General features: G+C 42.3%; 1 protein-coding gene across 1 annotated transcript; it reads left to right on the plus strand.

The window, feature by feature from the left end:
- The first annotated feature begins 11,520 nt into the window (after nt 1-11,520).
- On the plus strand, nt 11,521-17,051 carry CUNH9orf153 (chromosome unknown C9orf153 homolog). The gene is made up of 3 exons (XM_008695826.2): nt 11,521-11,614; nt 12,631-13,138; nt 15,550-17,051. The coding sequence occupies exons 1-3, from the start codon at nt 11,549-11,551 to the stop codon at nt 15,777-15,779; spliced, it is 804 nt and encodes a 267-aa protein (XP_008694048.1). The 5' UTR covers nt 11,521-11,548; the 3' UTR covers nt 15,780-17,051.
- The last annotated feature ends 2,644 nt before the right edge of the window (nt 17,052-19,695 follow it).

Here is a 19,695-nt window from a genome sequence, read left to right on the forward strand (position 1 = left end):
AAGTACCCTCAAAGGGCCTATCCTGTGACAGCACGTGAGTAACTCTGTAGACACAAGAAGACATCAAGTTATCTTTCTTTCCCTTATGTGCCACTTTCTCCTCAAACCAGGAAGTCAGCCATGTCCTAAGGGAATTATTTTGACTTTACAAAAGGAATATACGCTTACCTTATAAAACACTTCAAGCAAAATCCACACTATTGATAAAGAATGGAGAGCAAACCTCCCCTCATCCCCTTCCTATTACCTCTCTTCTGTTGAAATCGGTGCATGTCCTTCTAGATGATTTGCCACAAATTGACAACTGTGTTCATATAACCGCTTTAAATACAAAAAATATTTGTCTGCTACTTTAAATACATATTTGGCTTTATTTTTATACATCTGGAATCATTGTACAATTACCACTAACATTTACAGAACATATTTTAGCTATGTTTCTCCAAACGGCAGCCAGAGCACTCTTACAAATGTAAGTCAGAGCCTGCAGTGGCTCCCCGGTGCCCTCTGAGGAAAGCCAAAGTCCATGTCTGCCTCAAGGCCCCAGGGGATCATGGCGTCAAGGCCCTCCTCCCTCGTTGCTGCCCTCTTCCCCTCACTCCCGTGTTCCATTCCTCTTGAAGCCTGCTCTTCCTCCAGTCGGCCAAGCACATGGTCCTTACCCTGGCTGGCCTCTGCCTGGAAGACTTTCCCCCCAGTTCTTCTCAGGGCTCTCACCTCCTACAAGTCTCTCTCAGATGTCACCTTCCCGATGAGGTCCACCCAGAACACCCTATTTAAAGGTACATCCAGTCCCCCAGCACTCCCAGTCCCCCTTGATCCTGTTATATTTTACTTCCGTTAGAGCACTCTGATTTTCAAACTTACTAATTCATTTATTAGCTATAATGATTTTCTGTGTGCCCCCCCTTGCTGGCATGTAAACGCCTCAAGAAATGTTTGTTTTGCTTGTCAGTGTATCTATCCCCAGGGCCGAAGCTGTGCCTGCGTAAGAACAGGTGTTCAATGAAGTATTTGTAAACGTTTCAAATTTTTTCCCTTATTGTCTTTCATTTGCCTTCGTATTCCGAAGGCCTAGTCCAGTACCCGACACATTATGAACACTAAGTGTTGTTGGATTAATGCTGTTTTACAGCCAAAAACTCAGTCAAGGAAGGAAGGAGATTGAGAAAAAAGAAGTAGGAAATAGTGGACGAAAGCTTCCAGTGAGCGCCCCCTGGTGGCAGAACGGCGCCGTCAGGCTCCCTGGGCAAAAAAGAACAGATTTGTGTGAACAAGATAAAGTAATACCTTTATTTTTTATTTTTTTAAGATTTTATTTGTTTATTTCTTAATTAGAAAGAGAGGGCGTGTGCATATGAGCAGGGGTGGGGGGGTGCAAAGATCCTGACCTGAGCCGAAATCAAGCGTTGGTTGCTCAACCAACTGAGCCACCCAGGTGCCCCAGAATTTTATTTTTAAGTAATCTCTACACCCAACCTGGGGTTTGAACTCACAATCCCGAGATCAAGAGTCACATGCTCCACCCACTGAGCCAGCCAGGCGCCCCTAAAGTAATACCTTTAAACCCACACATTTGCATGGCCCTTATAAAGGGATTGCGTATGAATTATTTCTGCTAGTATGTCCTTGAGGACTGGGATGGAAAGTACATCCTTGGAGACTTCTTGCTCCAAGTATTCGATAGTGACAAGTATTTAAATGCCTATTTAGACAATTTATTTATTTATTTATTATTTTTTTTTTATAATGATTTTTTATTATATTATGTTAGTCACCATACAGTACATCCCCGGTTTTCGATGTAAGGCTCGATGATTCATTAGTTGTGTATAACACCCAGTGCACCATGCAATATGTGCCCTCCTTACTACCCATCACCGGTCTATCCCATTCCCCCACCCCCCTCCCCTCTGTAGCCCTCAGTTTGTTTCTCATAGTCCATAGTCTATTTAGACAATTTAAAAAAAAAAAGCAAACACCTGTTTTTCAAGGAAATCCAAGTTCCTCCCCCCACTACTGAAGCAGATAGTAAAAACAAATAAAAAACCAACAGTAATAATCCTTACAATACACGTTATTAGGTGGGTATTGTTGTTCCTAATATAGTCCCTCTATTCATACTAAGTAGGGAAACAAGACCTATCTCCATGAACAGATAGCTCCCCTGTAGGCTGCGGAGGACGAACCATACTACTGTAGTGAGACCCTGCGTCAGCCTTGTCTTGTAGTTTCTCTATTCTGACACTTTCCCATCCGAGGCCTTGCTGGCCCCTGCAAGAACTGGCCCTCCCTGGGTTAACCAATTCCTTGAGCCAGTAAACCACCTGTCTGTGAGTGTGCCTTTCCAATGCAAACCAACCCATCCCAACCCCCAGCCACCTCCTCCATCAGGCTTTCACCCTCTGAGCCACTACCCACCTGCCCTATGACCCAGACCAGGTGTCAGACACCAGGGGAGAGCCCCCAGGGCCCAGAGCCTGCTGAAACTATCCAAACTCGTTTCTGAACCTGCTGGTCCTGTCCCACCAGTTCCTTCCGGCAGAAACCAGCAGGGGCGCTGGCTCACATTTCCCACCCCCACCTGCCTCCGGATGGACCCTGGTGCTTCCCGGTGCGGTCCCCCAGGCATGGCAAGCTCCCTCTTGGGAACTGTGAGTAACTCTTTTCAATGGCGGTCGTCTCCTTGTCTGTTGGCCTTAGCCTCAGATTTTCCAGTAATACACTATACAGTTGACCCTTGAACACCATGAGTTTGAATTGTGTGGATCCCCTTATATGCAGATTTTTAAAAACGTTCTTACTTAAATTCAATTTAGTTAACATATAGTGTATTATTAGTTTCAGGGGTAGAGTTTAGTGATTCATCAGTTGCATATAATATCCAGTGCTCATTACATCAAGTGCCCTCCTTAGTGCCCATCACCTCTCCCCTCCAGCAACCCTCAGTTTGTTTCCTATAGTTCAGCGTCTCCTATGGTTTGCCTTCCTCTCAATTTTCATCTTATTTTATTTTTCCTTTCCTTCCGCTGTGTTCATCTGTTTTGTTCCTTAAATTCCACCTGTGAGTGAAATCATACGGTATGTGTCTTTCTCTGACTTACTTCACGTAGCATAGTACCCTCCAGTTCCATCCATGTCGTTGCAAATGCAGATTTTTTAAAATAGAAATACAGTACAGTGCTGTGAATGTATTTTTCTCTTCCTTATGATTTTCTTCTCTCTAGCTTATTTTATTATAAGAATACAGTCTATAATAGATGGAACATATAAAATCTGTGTTAATCAACTGTTAGTTTTTGATAAGGCTTTCGGTCAACAGTAAGCTCTTAGTAGTTAAGTTTTTCAAGGAGTCACAGGTTACACACGGATTTTCCACCATGTGGTGAGTCGCCACCCCTAATCCTTGCGTTGTTCAAGGATCAACTGTATTTTAAAATAAGCCCTCATGGACGGCCCAAGGCTGAGAGGAGTCCTAACTGTTAGAATCTGTCCCCACAGCAGCAGAGCCACTGTGGTCTCCCTTCCACAACCAAAACAAAGCCATAGTTGCTACCCGGAAATAAATGAGGCTCCCCCACCTGGAGAAGAAGGGATAGATACCCCCAGGCAGGTCAGCTCCACGCAAAACCTGGAGCAAGGAGTCTCAATTTTCTCATGGTATCTTTCCCATCCCCAAACAGGAGGGCGGGGGGTGGGGGGGTCTCGCTGCCAGGGCTGGGGGAGAGCACATTGAATTATAGGGTTGAAGCAGAAATTAGAACATATTCTTACAAATAATGTAAGGGAACAACCATAATGGCCAGAGGCATACTGGATGAGTTGGTGGACTTTTCATGAGAAATCGTTAGTGAAAGAACAAGATGCAGAATGTGTTCTCAGTTCTGTAAACAATTACCATGAATCTTATATGCATGAGTGTGCATATACAGCAATATAGGTATATAAGCACGGAGAAACATAAACTTAATTATACAGGATACCTGATGAAGAGGTTAATGAAAGAAGGTAGTGGAAAGGGGAAGGAGCAATAAAGAAAAGCAAATAAAAACACACTGAAAAATGCATGTGTGACAAGATCATATTTATGGACAATAGCATAATCCCTAAAAATCTAGGTTCTTGGGGGCACCTGGCTGGCTCAGTGGGTAGAGCATGCAACTCTTGATCTCAGAGTCATGAGTTTGAGACCCACGTTGGGGGGTAGAGTTTACTTAAAAAAATAATTTAAAAAATTTTTTAAAAATATTCTGAAGTTCTGAATTAGAACTGCATGGTTAAATCCCAGATTTACTACTTCTAACCCTGTTATGTTGGGCAAAGTGCTCTTCCTCCCTATACCTCAACTTCCTGATCTGTAAAATGGAGATTATAATTGTATTTATGTCAAAGAGCTGTTGAGAGGATTATATGGAATAATTCATTCAAGTTCTTAGGACCATGTCTGGCACACAGAGTAAGTGTTCGCCAAACACTTAGCTAGTATTCGTAGCCATTACTAATGGTCAGTACCTCAGTTTGTATGCCCTGGTGCTTCTGTTAGCTCTAGGACACAGCTCAGAGCACTGACCTACTCCATCATCACATATGCCGAGCCCTGGTGCTTCTGTTAGCTCTAGGACACAGCTCAGAGCACTGACCTACTCCATCATCACATATGCCGAGCCCTGGTGCTTCTGTTAGCTCTAGGACACAGCTCAGAGCACTGACCTACTCCATCATCACATATGCCGAGCCCTGGTGCTTCTGTTAGCTCTAGGACACAGCTCAGAGCACTGACCTACTCCATCATCACATATGCTGAGCCCAAATGCTGCTGTAAATTACAACCACCCAGGTTCCCTTCTACAGGCGCCATGCAGACCACTGCCCATCTGTTCACACAGTTCTTCTTCAAGCAGGTCACAATATAATTGACCCATTTGGGGAGTTCTGTCTTTTCAGTGGTTTCCTTTTAAAAACAGCTTTATTGGGGATATATTTTATTTACAATAAAATGTATTCCTTTGAGTACACAAGTCAGTGGCTTTTAATACATTTACAGAGTTGTTCAACCATCACGGATCTGATTTAAGAACTTTTCTTTGCATTTATTTAGAAAGATTTTATTTATTTATTTGAGAGGGAGATAACAAGAGAAAGAGAGAGAGAGAGTGCACGAGCCGCTTGAAGGGCAGAGGGAGAAGCAGACTCCCCACTGAGAGGGGAGCCTGCTCAGGGGCTCCATCCCAGGACCCAAGGATCCTGACCTGAGAGCAAGGCAGACTTAACCGGCTAAGCTGGTTATCAGATCCCCTATCAGGTCCATTTTAAAAACAATGAGATCCTTTGGAACCATCACTTTAGTCTTTCTTTTTATCGGGGATTGCGTTGCTCTTTTTGTTGGTAATCCATTTATGCCTGCAGCTTTCTACTTCGCCTTTGGTTTTATCCTGGGGTTCTCCTAGAGCTTTTCTAGGCCACAGATGACTAACAAAGGGTTTATGTCTGGCTCCAGGGATTTTTTTGTCCATCCGGAGCAGAATCGGAAAGACATACAAGGAATGCACCCATCCTCCCAGGCTGGAGTTTCTGAAGCGCGAGCGCAGAGCCAGCGCACAGCGCCCAGGGCGGGCCAGCAGGGAGCGGGTGGGGCTCGCTCAGCGGGGCGCCACTGTCCCCAGGCCACAGCCCGCCCCCCCCCGCCCCGAACCCCCAGCAGAAAGCCCGGGCCCACCAGGAGAACTTTTCTATGGTCCCCAAAAGAAACCTGGTGTCGGTTTGCATTCACTCGCAGCTCCCACCTGCAGCCCTAGGTAATCACAGATCGTTTCTTTGCTTTTGAATCAGAGCCCTGTCCCTTCAGCTGTCGGCTGAGCTGTCGGGGACACCAGGAGCTATCTCCCCTGGATCCCCTGCCCTAACTCCTCTGCCAGACATTATGAGCAGTCCCCCATGATGTGCATTTTCCACGGATAACTGCCTGTAGCCATTTCTTTATTTTTCCCAAAACTGACCTTCAAATGTTCTTTTAATTGCAAAATAAATGCTTATTGTAAAATGCATAGAGCACAAAGAATCCTAAGAAGGAATACAAATTATCCAAAATCAATCCTACACACGGATAGAGCGACTGTTAAGATTTTTAGGTGAATGGGAGCCTGGGTGGCTCAGTCCGTTAAGCATCTGACTCTTGATTTCCGCTGGGGGAGTTGGGTCAAGATTCTCTCTCCCTCTTCCTCTGCGCCCCCCCCCTCCCCGCCCTGCGTGCTCTCTCTCCGCTTCTAAAATAAATCTTAAAAATTTTTTCTTAAAGATTTTTAGGTGAACCATATATGATTTTTTAATGAAACAGGGTCATATCACCAATATCCTTTTTAGAATCTTTTTGCTTAATAACTTTCCTGTTATTAAATATTTCTATGTAACAATGATTTTTCCGAATTTGTTAGGTTATGAGCTCAGCATTGGACGTTTAGGTTGTTTCCCATTTGTCTTCTATTCTATATAACACTCTATTGAATGTGTTGAAAATACATTTATACACACCTCTCTGTTGTCTGTTACATCACTCCTGTCATCCAACTGAGAATGCTTCCATTTTTTATTGTAATAATTCATGAAAGACAAATTTTCAAATGGGAACAGTAAAAGTTACACTCTAACCCAAACTCCTGGGGACTACCTCTGTTGGGATATATCCTTGGAGATTTTACAATGAATATATGAGCTCCTATAATATATACATATATATATCATATTGTGCATATGGTTCTACTATTCACGTGTTCGTTTAATGAGGAACAAAGTTTTATTAGTTTCAGGTGTCCCAATATAGCGATTCAGCAATCCTATACGTTACTCAGGGCTTATCATGATAAGTATACCCTTGATCCCATCACCTATTTCCCCCTTCCCCCACCCCACCTCCTGTCTGATAACCATCAGTTTGTTCTTTATAATTAAGAGTCTATTTCTTGGTTCGTCTCTCTCCCTTTCCCCCCCCTTTGCTCGTTTGTTTTGTTTCTTACATTCCCCATGAGTGAAATCATATGGTCTTTGTCTTTTCCTTACTGACCCATTTCACTTTGCATCATAGTCTCTAGTTCCAGCCATGTTGTTGCAAATGACCAGATTTCATTCTTTGCTGTGTGTAAAGAATATTCCATTGTGTATACATACACCGCATCTTTATCCGTTCATCAGTTGATGAATGCTTGGGCTGCTTCCACGTCTTGGCTATTGTAAATACTGCTGCTGTAAACGTAAGGGTGCGTGTATCCCTTTGAATTCGTATTTTTGTATTTGGGGGTAAATACCTAGTAGTGTGATTGCTGGATCATAGGGTAGCTCTATTTTTAACGTTATGAAGAACCTCCATACTGTTTTCCAGAGCGGCCGCACCAGTTTGCATTCGCACCAACAGTGCACAAGGGTTCCTTTTTCTCCACATCCTTGTCAACACCTGTTGTTTCTTGTGTTGTTGATTTTAGCCATTCCGACAGGTGTGAGGTGATATTGTAGTTTTGATTTGTGTTTCCCTGGTGATCAGTGATGATGAGTATCTTTCCATGTGTCTGTTGGCCATCTGCATGTCTTCCTTGGAGAAATGTCCGTGAATGTCTTCTGCTCATTTTTAAATTGGATTATTTGTTTTTTGGGTGTTGAGTTGCATAAGTTCTTTGTATATTTTGGATACTAATATAAAACTAATATAAAGATATTTATGGTTTTAGTCCATATTTAGGTCTTTAATCCATTTTGAGTTTATTTTTGTGTATGGTGTAAGAAATTGGTCCAGTTTCATTCTTTTGCATATTGCTGTCCTGTTTTCCCAACACTATTTGTTGAAGAGACTGTCTTTTTCCCATTGGATATTCTTTCCTGCTTTGTTGAAGATTATTCCCACCAACATGTGGTGGTTCCAATTTCTCTAAATCCTTGCCAACACTTGTTATTATCTGTCTTTTTTTAAAAAAAGATTTTATTTATTTGACAGAGAGAGAGACAGTGAGAGAGGGAACACAAGCAGAGGGAGTGGAAGAGGGAGAAACAGGCTTCCTGCTGAGCAGGGAGCCTGATGTGGGGCTCAATCCCAGGACCCTGGGCTCATGACCTGAGCCGAAGGCAGACATTTAATGAATGAGCCACTCAGTCGCCCCATTATTATCTGTCTTTATTATAGCCATCCTAGTGGGAGTGAAAGATATCTTATTGTGGTTTAAGTTTGCATTTTCCTGGTGGTTCATGATGTTGAGTATCTCTCCACATGTTTATCAGTCATGTGTGTATCTTCTTTGCAGAAATCTCTATTCAAATCTGTTGCCCATTTTTAAATCAAGTTATTTGTCTCTGTGTTGTGGAGTTGTGTTCTTTGTACATTCTGGACACAAGTCACTTGTCAGATGCATGATTTACAAGCATTTTCTCCCGTTCTGTGAGTTGTCTTTTCAGTTTTGTCAGGGTATCTTTGGAAGCCCAGAAATTTTAATTGATGAAGTTCCAATTTATCTGTTGTTTTATTCTTTTGCTTGTACATTCGGTGTTGTATCCAAGAAACCACTGCCTAACCCAAGATCCTGAAAATTTACTCCCATGTTTTTACAGGAGCTTTATATTTTTTTAAAGATTTTATTTATTTATTTATTTATTTATTTGAAAGAGAGAGAGAGAGAGAGAGTGAGTGTGAGTAGAGGGAGTGACAGAGGGAGAAGTAGGCTCCTCGTTGAGCAGGGACCCCAATGTGGGACTGATCCCAGAACCCTGAGATTATGACCTGAGCCAAAGGCAGACGCTTAACTGACTGAGCCACCCAGGTTCCCCCTTATAAGAATTTTATAGTTTTACCCCTTACGTTCAGGTCCATGATCCATTTTACGTTAATTTCAATGCATTGATTGAGGTAGGGGTCCAACTTCATTCTGGGTGGCTCAGTAGATTAAGCATCTGACTCTTGATCTCAGGGTCATGAGATTGAGCCCCCACATGGGGCTCTGTGCTGGTCATAGAGCCTACTTTAAAAAAAAAATAAATGAATAAGAGTTGAGATGGATGAAAATGAGGACTGTAAAAACTGCATTAGAATTGATGATTAAGAAGTCAATATTGCCTTCAAGAATTCAATTTTGGGGGGTGTCTGACGGGCTCAGGCAGAAGAGCATGTGACTCTTGATCTCAGGGTTTTGAGTTTGAGCCCCAAGTTGGGTGTAGAGATTACTAAAAAAAAAAAAAAAAAAAAAAAAAGAATTATTCCTGGTGATTGTCAGACAATGACTTGTCTGGCTCCAGCCAAGGGCATTAAGTGAAAAAGTCAGCATTAGAGTGGATAAGAGCATCTTTGGCTAGTGATCTATTATAAGATTCTGATTCCTGACCCTTCGACAAGAGGGAGGTGTCCTCCATAGTAATTCTGCAAAGAGAATCACCAGGAATCTAACCTTCCTAGTGTCCCACTCCCTGTTGTCAATCTCATTGTAATGAAATGAGTACAAATTTGTCAGATACTGCTTTGAATATATGCCCATAGGGTTGCAGGATTGGCCACTGAAGTTGGAAATCCTTTATCTGCATCAGTAATTCTGATTAAAGTTCAGCATATGTGTATAGCAGGGGCTTAAAAGTCAAGCCCTCTTTAGGGGGTGGAGAAGGGAGAAAAATGTATTGTCCATTGGTCCTGGGAAAAGGCAGCCCTCTCATGGTGGGTGGCACCACTGGAAGACAGAGGTAATGGCTGCCCAGGGGACAAGGAGAGGTTTTAGATGAAGCAAGTTAGAGAAATATTTTCCTTTTCAAGAACTAACAAAAGGAAAGTACAGTAAAAAAAAAAAAAAAAAAGGAGAACACAATCAAGTCTTATTTTAACTGGTCAGCGGTAGACATATCTATGAAGCCACTGTGAAAACGTAGGAAAGGGGGTCGTCATGCTGCATTATATTGCTTTTTTTGGGTCATATATATTGATATAGTGTACTCACTAGTGACTGTAATATATTTGGATATAAGTATATCCAAGTAATAGGTAGATGATAGATGATAGATAGATAGATAGATAGATAGATAGATAGATATCCCAGAATGAATACATATTAGTTTTTTTCCTTCTTCCCAAGCAAAATAGAAAAACCCGGAATGAATATAAATATATTTATATACAAATGCATTCATTCTGGGTTTTTCTGTTTTGCTTGGTAAAGAAGAAGAACCTAATTGATTTTCTTCATCCCGAACACCAAGAGTATCGTTGGTTGATCTCTGATACTCATCCCAATTATTGCGGTTACCAGTCTGGATACAGTGGTACCCAGGAAGATATTTTCCCTTATACATTCCCTTATCTCCAACAGAGGATTCACTGGAATAAATTAAACCAAGAATGTGAAGTATTGTGGGATTTATCTGCTATTTATTGCTATGTAACAGTCCACTCAAACTTTAGTGTCTTGAAACACCTATAATTCATTATTTGCCATAATTGGGAGTTGGCTGGCGTAGCTGGCTGGCTGTTGTTCTCCACTTGGGATCGTCTGGAGTTGCTCAGGCAGGTGATTCAAGATGTCCTCACGTACATGTCTAGTGGTTGGCACTGACTCTCAGCTCCCCATGGGGTTCCCAGAAGGGTCGCTGGCCCTCTTTGCGTGGTGGCTTGGGATTCCAAGAGTGTGAAGAGAAGCTGCAAAGCTTACTGCCTGGGCTCTGGCACTCCCACTCATGCTGCCGGTCAAAGACAAGCCTAAAGCCAGCCCAGGGTCACAGGTGGGAGCAGACCGGGGCACCTGTGTGGCTCAGTCAGTTGAGCACCCAACTCCTAATTTTGGCTCAGGTCATGGTCTCAGGGTGGTGGGATCAAGCCCCACCTCAGGCTCCACACTCAGTGCGGGGTCTGCTTGAGATTCTGTCTCCCTGTCCCTGTGCCCCTCCCCCCACTTCCTCTCTCACTCTCTAAATAAATAAAATCTTTTTTAAAAATGTGGGAGCCTCCTGAACTGCCACTTCCTGATGAGACCAGTTGTAAAGATTCTGCGGACATCTCTGACTCCTCGCAAAGGGATTAAACACAATTCCATCTGTAAAATGCTTCCTGGCACATTTGGCTCAAAGCAAATTAGTTCAAAATGCTCATCGTTGTTATTGTTTTATTAGCCTTTTCCTCCTAAATTAAAAGCACTTTTCCTGGGTAAGGAATAAGGGAGTTTTTCTTTAGATGAACTGGAAGTTATCAAAATAGGTAAGACAAAAAAAAATATGTAAGACAAAAATATGAAACAACCATATAGGATTCTTTGAACTAATATTAAATGCCTGAGCATATATGCCATATACGAATTTGAGGTGTTTCAGGGAAAATATTTGGTTGGCATATGAGTAATTTGATAGACCTACGGTCAGAAGAAAACAAAAGAAAACTTAAAATAGTATACAATTTTAGAAGTGTCCCGCTTACAAAGTTCTGGGGACGTGAAGAGTATTACCCATCCCCCACCCCCCTGCCTGGGACTTTGCTGGATTGTTGATCTTTCACTTCTTCTCTTCTATTGCTTTCTCAGGAATTAGAGAATAAAGTCCCCTCATAATGTTTCTCGGTAGTGACCCCAATCCCGATGAAGACGGGACAGTGGCAGAGTCTCCCGGATGTTCGGTACGTGCTCACGCTTCTGTAATACTCTAGGCGGGAAACTTGACCTTCAAAAATTGTGACAGTTTGCGCTACCAAATCCCCGGTGGCGTAGTTGGGGGGCCCCAGGGAATATGAACATTCCACTTCCCTGATTCACGCTCTTTTGTCACAGTGAAATGCAACACTTCCACGGGCAGGTAAGTTCGAGAGCTAAGTTGTTTTCAAGGTAATGGCAGTCATTGGAAAAGGCCATTCACCCACCTTAGTGCACTTGGCATTTGTTGCTCTTGCCCAGAACGGCCTAGGATAGAAGGGAACTGCATTGGGCTAATGATCCCAATTTGGGCTCTCACTTTGACCTTTCTGGCCTTCCAATTGAATGGCCTAAGAAGATTCTTAGGAATAATGGAATTAGTAGGCAAGATGGTCTAGAAAATGAGATTTTCTTCCTTCAGGATAGGATTTTAGATAAGGAAGGTACCCTGAGGAAATCTTTATTTTCTTCTCTGCCAACAGCTCTTCCCCAAAACTCCGCAAATGTAACTATTTGCTTTGGTAAAATACCCTAGTGAATAAGGACTATTCTAGCTTCCTTTGCACTGCATTCTTGAACATTCTCAGCCCTTTGGACACCAGGATGCAGCCTTGATACCTGCATTATCTGGCTCTCTTTCTTTCTTAAAAGAAATGTAACCTTACTCAAAACAAAGGTTGCAACCCTCCACAGCTCTCTTTCTCGCTCCATGGCAGTTCATCGTACTTAACATTGGAAAGATCTTACAGACTTTAGGGTCCAAGTCTAATGGGCCCATTTCATGGTTTAAGTGATGCGTCTACATAATACCCCTTTCTGGAGAGGACTGTGAGATTCGACATTGCCACTACTAACTTGGGTTCCCTAGGCAGAGGTATCGTCCAAAGACAGATGCTTCTGTTTTCATTGTTACTTGGTATCCTTTCTGTTCCATGGTGCGCGGGTCTACCAGGCAATTAGATTTTCATCCAGTCTCATGACTTCCCACCTTTTTCACCCACAGCTGCCAGAATTGTATGCTTTTGCTAAGGATTTTAATAAAGAGAGCAAGAAATCAAATCTCCTAAAAACTCACAGTATTTCACCTAGTGAAGCTCGGAAAATGCTTAGTCAAAACCTGAATGCCATGTCGCTCACCAGTGGAACTGATGGTGTGAGGGAAGAAGACCTCCAGCCTGTTTTCGCGTGCAAGCTGGTGAGAAAAGAAGAGGAGAAACCAGACTCTATGACCGAACTGCTGTACCGAAGCTTGTTGACCAGCTCTCTCTCTCCGGTGGAGAGACTCACCAGATCCCAGCAGAGGCTCCTTCAGTGTGGGATTCCTCCACCCGCACACACTTTTCCCTATGAGATTCTCATCGATCACTCCAAATCTTTGTCACCGTTCCCCGTCCCCATAGACGAGAAGACTCACAGTGCCAACCTATTACACATGCTGGGCATTTCCAGAATCAGGCCAGAAAATTTCATCTTTGAAGACAAAATTGCTAAGTACTTCTTAGTTGATCCAGGTAATCTAAACAGATGAGGCTATGTGGGGGAAAATTCATGGAAATCTTACTGCCAAGTTTACCGAGGTTACAAGAGCCGAAATAGTCCAGCAGTGACCCATGGGAATCTTGCAGTCCTGGGGCTCATGGCTGATGTGCTTGCTGCCTACAGTGCCAACGTGAGGTAGAGAACAGAGACTCGAATGTTCCAGGGTCCAATCTCAGGTCCAGTCTCGCAATGGAGTATTATGGATGTGGTACTTAAAGTAACCTTTATAAAATTAGTTAGACTTGGACACTAAGTCAGCCGTAACTATTATGAGCTTAGCCAAATATTTACTGAATAATGGCTTCTTTTTCTTTTTTTTTTTTTTAAGATTTTATTTATTTATTCGACAGAGATAGAGACAGCCAACGAGAGAGGGAACACAAGCAGGGGGAGTGGGAGAGGAAGAAGCAGGCTCACAGCGGAGGAGCCTGATGTGGGGCTCGATCCCACAACGCCAGGATCACGCCCTGAGCCGAAGGCAGACGCTTAACCGCTGTGCCACCCAGGCGCCCCTATTTTTCTTAAGTATCTTGGCTTTAGTGCAGTTGAGAGGGGTGTTTTTAGATATTTTTTCAGGAATTTTTACCCTTTCTTTATTGATACATTGCTACAAACAACAAGAGGAAACTCCTCCCTTCAGTTCTGACACTTTAAGAGGAAGCTGTTCCTTAAGAAACAAAGATTATTCAGAGAAAGTTAAAAATATATAATATATATGATGGTGAGTTTCAATGAGAAGGAGGTGTCTTGTAAGATCTTCATTTTCCTTAATTTGAGGGAGGTAATAATTTGTCTTTCTATGTAGCTGTAAAAAAATAGATTAAGTCAGTGAAGTAAAATATTTGAACCTTTCTGAAGTAGGTTCTTGACTCATATTTGAAGTAGGTTCTTGACTCAATATTTGCATAGCAAATATTTTGACAGCACCCTTTTTATACTAAAAGTAGTGGGAGAGACAGAGGGACAAATTCAAAGGCATGGATTGGTTACTCTGCTCACATTTGGTCTAAAATGCTGGACCAGTCTTTGCTGTAACTCCCCACACTGATATCTTAACAGAGTCTAATGCAGGTTTAAAATCCTGATAGAGGGGCGCCTGGGTGGCACAGCGGTTAAGCACCTGCCTTTGGCTTAGGGCGTGATCCCGGCGATCTGGGATCGAGCCCCACATCAGGCTCCTCCACTATGAGCCTGCTTCTTCCTCTCCCACTCCCCCTGCTTGTGTTCCCTCTCTTGCTGGCTGTCTCTATCTCTGTCAAATAAATAAATAAAATCTTTAAAAAAATTTTTTAAAAAAATAAAATCCTGATAGAGTTATACTTTGTGTGTTATGGAGCCCAGGCAGAAGTAGAAATCAAGGCAAATGTAGGAATGGTCTACATAATCCACAGAAGTGCATTAGGTAAATCTGGGACCAGAGAGGAAAAAGCATGGAAAGTATTAGGAATCAGTAAGTACTGCCAAAGAGCCTATTGAAAAAGTACTGAGGGCTTTGGATATCTGATAGGATGTTTATGGTTTTGCAACCCGCAAGAGCTAAATTGTCCTTTCTTCCCAACGCATGGCTTGTCTCCTGGCTACCTAACTTCTAGAGGTCTCTCTTGTGGCCTTCCAGATTCTGTTGGAGTTTCTTCTCTGTCTTCATGACCTCATTTCCTCAAATCCTATAGGCAGAATTTCAAGTACACATCCTGTCTATTCAAGGAATATGTGTGAAGCCAGGTAGGCACCCATATGAAAAATATCCAGTAATTTCTTAGGTTTAATTGGTATTGCAACACTTCATCTTTTACTCTCCTCATTGCCCAGTATTACTATCATGTTGTCAGCCAGCCAGTCCCTAAAGCCTGACTTTCCATGGTTCATTGGCTTCTTAAAGGGATTGTGATAACCAGTGATACCCCAAGTTGGTAGGTCCTGAAAGAGTAGCTAGTCTCTGCCCTTTATATCCAGGACTTTCACCAGCATCTTGGAAGAAATGACACTCGCAACCTATGTACTTCTGACTAGTCTTTGTCCTTGTTTTAAGCCCTCATTAAGATCCTTTTAGCCTCCCTCTTGATCTCGGTGCTCTGTAGATCTCTGCATTTGTCCATTATTGGTATCCAGGCACTGAATGGGAGCCCCTCCACCTGCTATGGCCCTGCAGTGTCCACTCCAGCCCCGTTAGCCAGGCCCACCCGGTTTCCCATTTGGAGAGGACTTTAGACCATATGAACACCATAGGTGCCCCCTTCATTTATAAAGCTCTAGAAACAGCTTTCTACCAGAAGGGGGGACACTCAAGTTCATCAAAGGTTCATTCTGTCCATGAAGCATCTCTGAATAACTGAAGATTAAATAACGCCTTCATGTAATTCTTTGAAAATATGATTCTTTGCAGAAAAACAATTCATGGATCTGAGGGATCTGGAATGGAGGTACTACAAGGGGCTTGTGTCGTGGAAGCACAGTACTTCCGATTCATTCATAGACATAAATTACAACAGTGAGAAGAGATTTGTGGAGAGCCGGGAGATGCCTGGCGTCATTTACCCCCCTGTAGTTCGTAAGTCTTTAGTCATTTACCCTCAAGTTGATTATCCAAAAAAAAAAAATGCAGCTCCTTCTTAAATTAAATATGTAGTTTATTAAAATATTTTGGATGTGGATTTTGTTTTTGAGAGCATTGAACTTATATGTGAAAAGTAAAGAAGCAGATGGAACATAGGAACTGAGTCTATACAATATTCATGTAAAGTCCAAAATTAAACCCTTAATATAGAGAACAAGCTTCAGCTTGATCTGCTCATATAAGACCAGGTTTGCACCTGTGAAGCCCATCTGGACCAGGGGTGAGGCAGGTCTAGATCACGTGAAAAGTAAGGGCACCTGTGAAGGAGAATTACTAAGCTCTTAAGAATAGCCCTTTAAAATGTTCTACACATGAAGAAGTGTATTATCATTAAAAAAAAAAAAGTTGGCAAATTCAACAAATCAAAGAACTAATCCCTGAGGATCTAGAGATCAATCCGAGAACTTAAAAATAATATGTTAACTGCTTAAAGACATGAGGAAGGAAGTGGCATTTATAAAACGAGAATAGGGAGATTTGAAAAAAAACCAAATCGGAAATCTTGAAAGTGAAACATATAATTACTGAAAGTAAAAAGAATAATCATCATAACCCTCAGTAAATTATCTTAATGGTATACCGATGTATCTTAAGAGAGAGGATTAACGACTTGAAAAAGCGCCAAGAGAGAAGTTTCCAGATCGTGGCACAGTAAGACAAAAGGAGTAAATTCTGGAAGAAGGATCGTGGAGGGTAGCATGAGACGTTTAGAAGTATATCCAGTGGAAGTTGCAGAAGAAAAGAGGGTGAATGGTGATATGTGAAAATGAAATGACTGATGGTTTTCAAGAAATGAAGTGAATGAAAACTTGAATGGAAAAACCTCACTGAATGAGTGGCAAGAAAATAAAAATAACTCTGTCCCCAGAAGCACCGTAGCAGAACTGCACCACAGTCAGCGAGGAAGGAAAACACAGCCTACGAAAGAGAGAACAACGGATTGCACACACACAGGTGGCAGATTGACAGGGCAGCTTCCGTTAACAATACATGTCAGAAGGTGATGGTGTCACCTACTCAAAATACTGAAGCGTGAAATTCACCACCCAGCCAGATGTTCCTCAAAGAGCAGGGTTAAAAGAAATACGTTTTAAAAAAAATGTAAAAGCCGAAACTGTTTACCACCCACAATCTCTTACTGAACAAACCACGAGCAAAGTACGTACTCTAGCAAGAACCCAGGGGGAGTGCAAGAAATAATGGTGAGCAAATAAATGACACTAATATATGTGTGTGATTGTGTAGTTACTAAAATATATTTCTGGAATCAAGTTGCTGGTATTTTATTTAGAAAGTCGGCTTCCATCTGGGGCGCCTGGCTTAGTCGGAGGAGCGAGTAACCCTTGATTTCAGGGTTGTAAGTTCGCGCCCCACGCTGGAGGTAGAGATTATTTAAAACTAAAATCTTTTAAACACATTTTTTAAAAGAGGGGCGCCTGGGTGGCTCAGCCGGTTGAGCATCTGCCTTGGCTCGGGTCACGATCCCAGGGATCTGGGCTCACGCACTGCCTCGGGCTCCCTGCTCATAGGGGAGTCTGCTTCCCCCTCTCTTCTCCTCCATGCTCTCTGTTCCTATCTTTATCTCTCTCTCTCTAATAAATAAATAAAAGCTTAAAATAAAATTAAATTAAAATAAGATAAAAGAAAAAAATTTCAAAAGAAAATTTGCTTCCATTTAAGTTATTATTCTGTAGTTTCCTTTTTTGGCATTATTTTTTAAAATCAGACTTTGCCCTCAGCATAGTGATATCTTCAGTGGTGAAACTGTCTAGAAATGGGCATGTGGGGGGTTTCTAGGGTGCTCATAATATTGTTTTTTTCATCTGTGTGCCCAAGGGTGTTGAGCATACAAAAATTCCCCCAGCTCCCAGGGAGGAATGGCAGAGGGCGAGGGAGAAGCAGGCTCCCTCCTTTATAGCTTTTTTTTTTTAAAGTTTTAAAAGCTGTGTGACCTTCATAAAATGAATGGGGGGGGGTTCACCTTATGTGTGAGGCCATATTGGAAATATTTATTCTTTAAAATCTAGCTAGAATTCAGCTATAAAACCATCTAGTCCTAACACCTTTCTTCCCATTTTTACTATGAAAATATTTAAACAGTCATAAAAATAAATAAAAATTGTGTAATAAACCTACACATACTCATCACCTAGATTTGATTTTCCCGATGTGGGGAACCTGGGTGGCTCAGTCGGTTAAGCATCTGCCTTTCTGCCCAAGTCATGATCCCAGGGTCCTGGGGTGGAGCCCCGCATTCAGGCTCCCTGCTTAGTGGGAAGTCTGCTTCTCCTCTCCCTCTTTTTTTTTTTTTTAAGATTTTATTTATTTATTTGACAGAGAGAGAGACAGTATTCAGTTGTATGACTGTAGCCTGACTGATTTATCCAGTCTGCTGTTGATGAATATTTGGGTAATTTGCAGTTTAGGGTTATTACATATAAGGCTTTGCAATACCACCGGCCGGTTAGCAAGGTCTGGTTGCTAGGAAAGACTTACAGGACCCAAAGTCTGAATGCTTATAAGTCTCCAGTTTATTGCAAGAGAAGGATTTATTATGGCAAAGCATTAACATAAGGGTATGCATCACAGATGACAGCAAGGGGTCCAGAGGGACCAAACCCAGGCTCAAATTGTCCTCCGTCTCTAAGGACCATACTGGACACGCTCCTTTTCTCTATTCAGTAATCAGTGTGTGCATGGAACACTTTAGAATCAGGGAGCATGAACTGAAGGCCCAATTACTTTTTACATTTTGTTGGTCAAGGAGGCATTTTTTTTATTTATTTTTAAGGTAGATTTATTTATTTATTTGCTTACTTACTTATTTATCTGACAGAGAGATAGAGAGAGCCAGAGAGCACAAGTGGGAGGAATGGCAGAGGGCGAGGGAGAAGCAGGCTCCCTCCTGAGCAGGGAGCCCGATGTGGGGCTCGATCCCAGGCCCCTGGGATCATGACCTGAGCCGAAGGCAGACGCTTAACCAGCTGAGCCACCCAGGTGCCCCTTTAATAAGCTTTTTTAGAAATTATAATATCACACAGATAATCACAAGTTGGATAAATTATAGCAAACTGAACATACCCATGGAACCAGCCCAGGTCGTGAACTGGAACACGGTCTACAAGCCTCTGTCCTAATCATGACAACATCCCTCCCCTCCGGAGGTGACCAGTAGTACCGTAGATTCATTTTGCCTATTTTTGCACTCTTTTATACAAATGTAAACACACATTCGAACATGTATACAACAGATTCTCTTGTATCTGGCTTCTTTCAGCGTTATGTTTGTAAAATGCATCTATGATTTGAATGTAGTTACCTGTCATTTTCATTGCTGTTCAGTATTCAGTTGTATGACTGTAGCCTGACTGATTTATCCAGTCTGCTGTTGATGAATATTTAGGTAATTTGCAGTTTAGGGTTATTACAAATAAGGCTTTGCAATACCACCGGCCGGTAAGCAAGGTCTGGTTGCTAGGGAAGACTTACAGGACCCAAAGTCTGAATGCTTATAAGTCTCCAGTTTATTGCAAGAGAAGGATTTATTATGGCAAAGCATTAACATAAGGGTATGCATCACAGATGACAGCAAGGGGTCCAGAGGGACCAAACCCAGGCTCGAATTGTCCTCCGTCTCTAAGGACCATACTGGACACGCTCCTTTTCTCTGTTCAGTAATCAATGTGTGCATGGAACACTTTAGAATCAGGGAGCATGAATTGAGGGCCCAATTACTTTTTACATTTTGTTGGTCAAGGAGGCATTTTCCTGCTGCATAACCAGCAACTGATAGTCTCATGGAACCAGGTGAGAATCGTCAATATCACTCTTATCAGTAAACCACTTTGATAAGGTGGTACGAACCACCCCCAGACTTCTATGGTTACAAAGCCACACTATAAATCAGTAGGTTTC

This window comes from Ursus maritimus, unplaced genomic scaffold, assembly GCF_017311325.1.
Source record: "Ursus maritimus isolate PB19 unplaced genomic scaffold, ASM1731132v1 scaffold_34, whole genome shotgun sequence".
NCBI classification, from domain to species: domain Eukaryota; kingdom Metazoa; phylum Chordata; class Mammalia; order Carnivora; family Ursidae; genus Ursus; species Ursus maritimus.

What these genes read in the sequence shown, in the direction of transcription:
- CUNH9orf153 (XM_008695826.2), top strand. Translation starts at nt 11,549, where the DNA reads ATGTTTCTCGGTAGTGACCCCAATCCCGATGAAGACGGGACAGTGGCA. An exon ending in CAGAGTCTCCCGGATGTTCG is followed by an intron (nt 11,615 to 12,630) that starts GTACGTGCTCAC and finishes TTTCACCCACAG; the next exon opens with CTGCCAGAATTGTATGCTTT. An exon ending in GTACTTCTTAGTTGATCCAG is followed by an intron (nt 13,139 to 15,549) that starts GTAATCTAAACA and finishes GATTCTTTGCAG; the next exon opens with AAAAACAATTCATGGATCTG.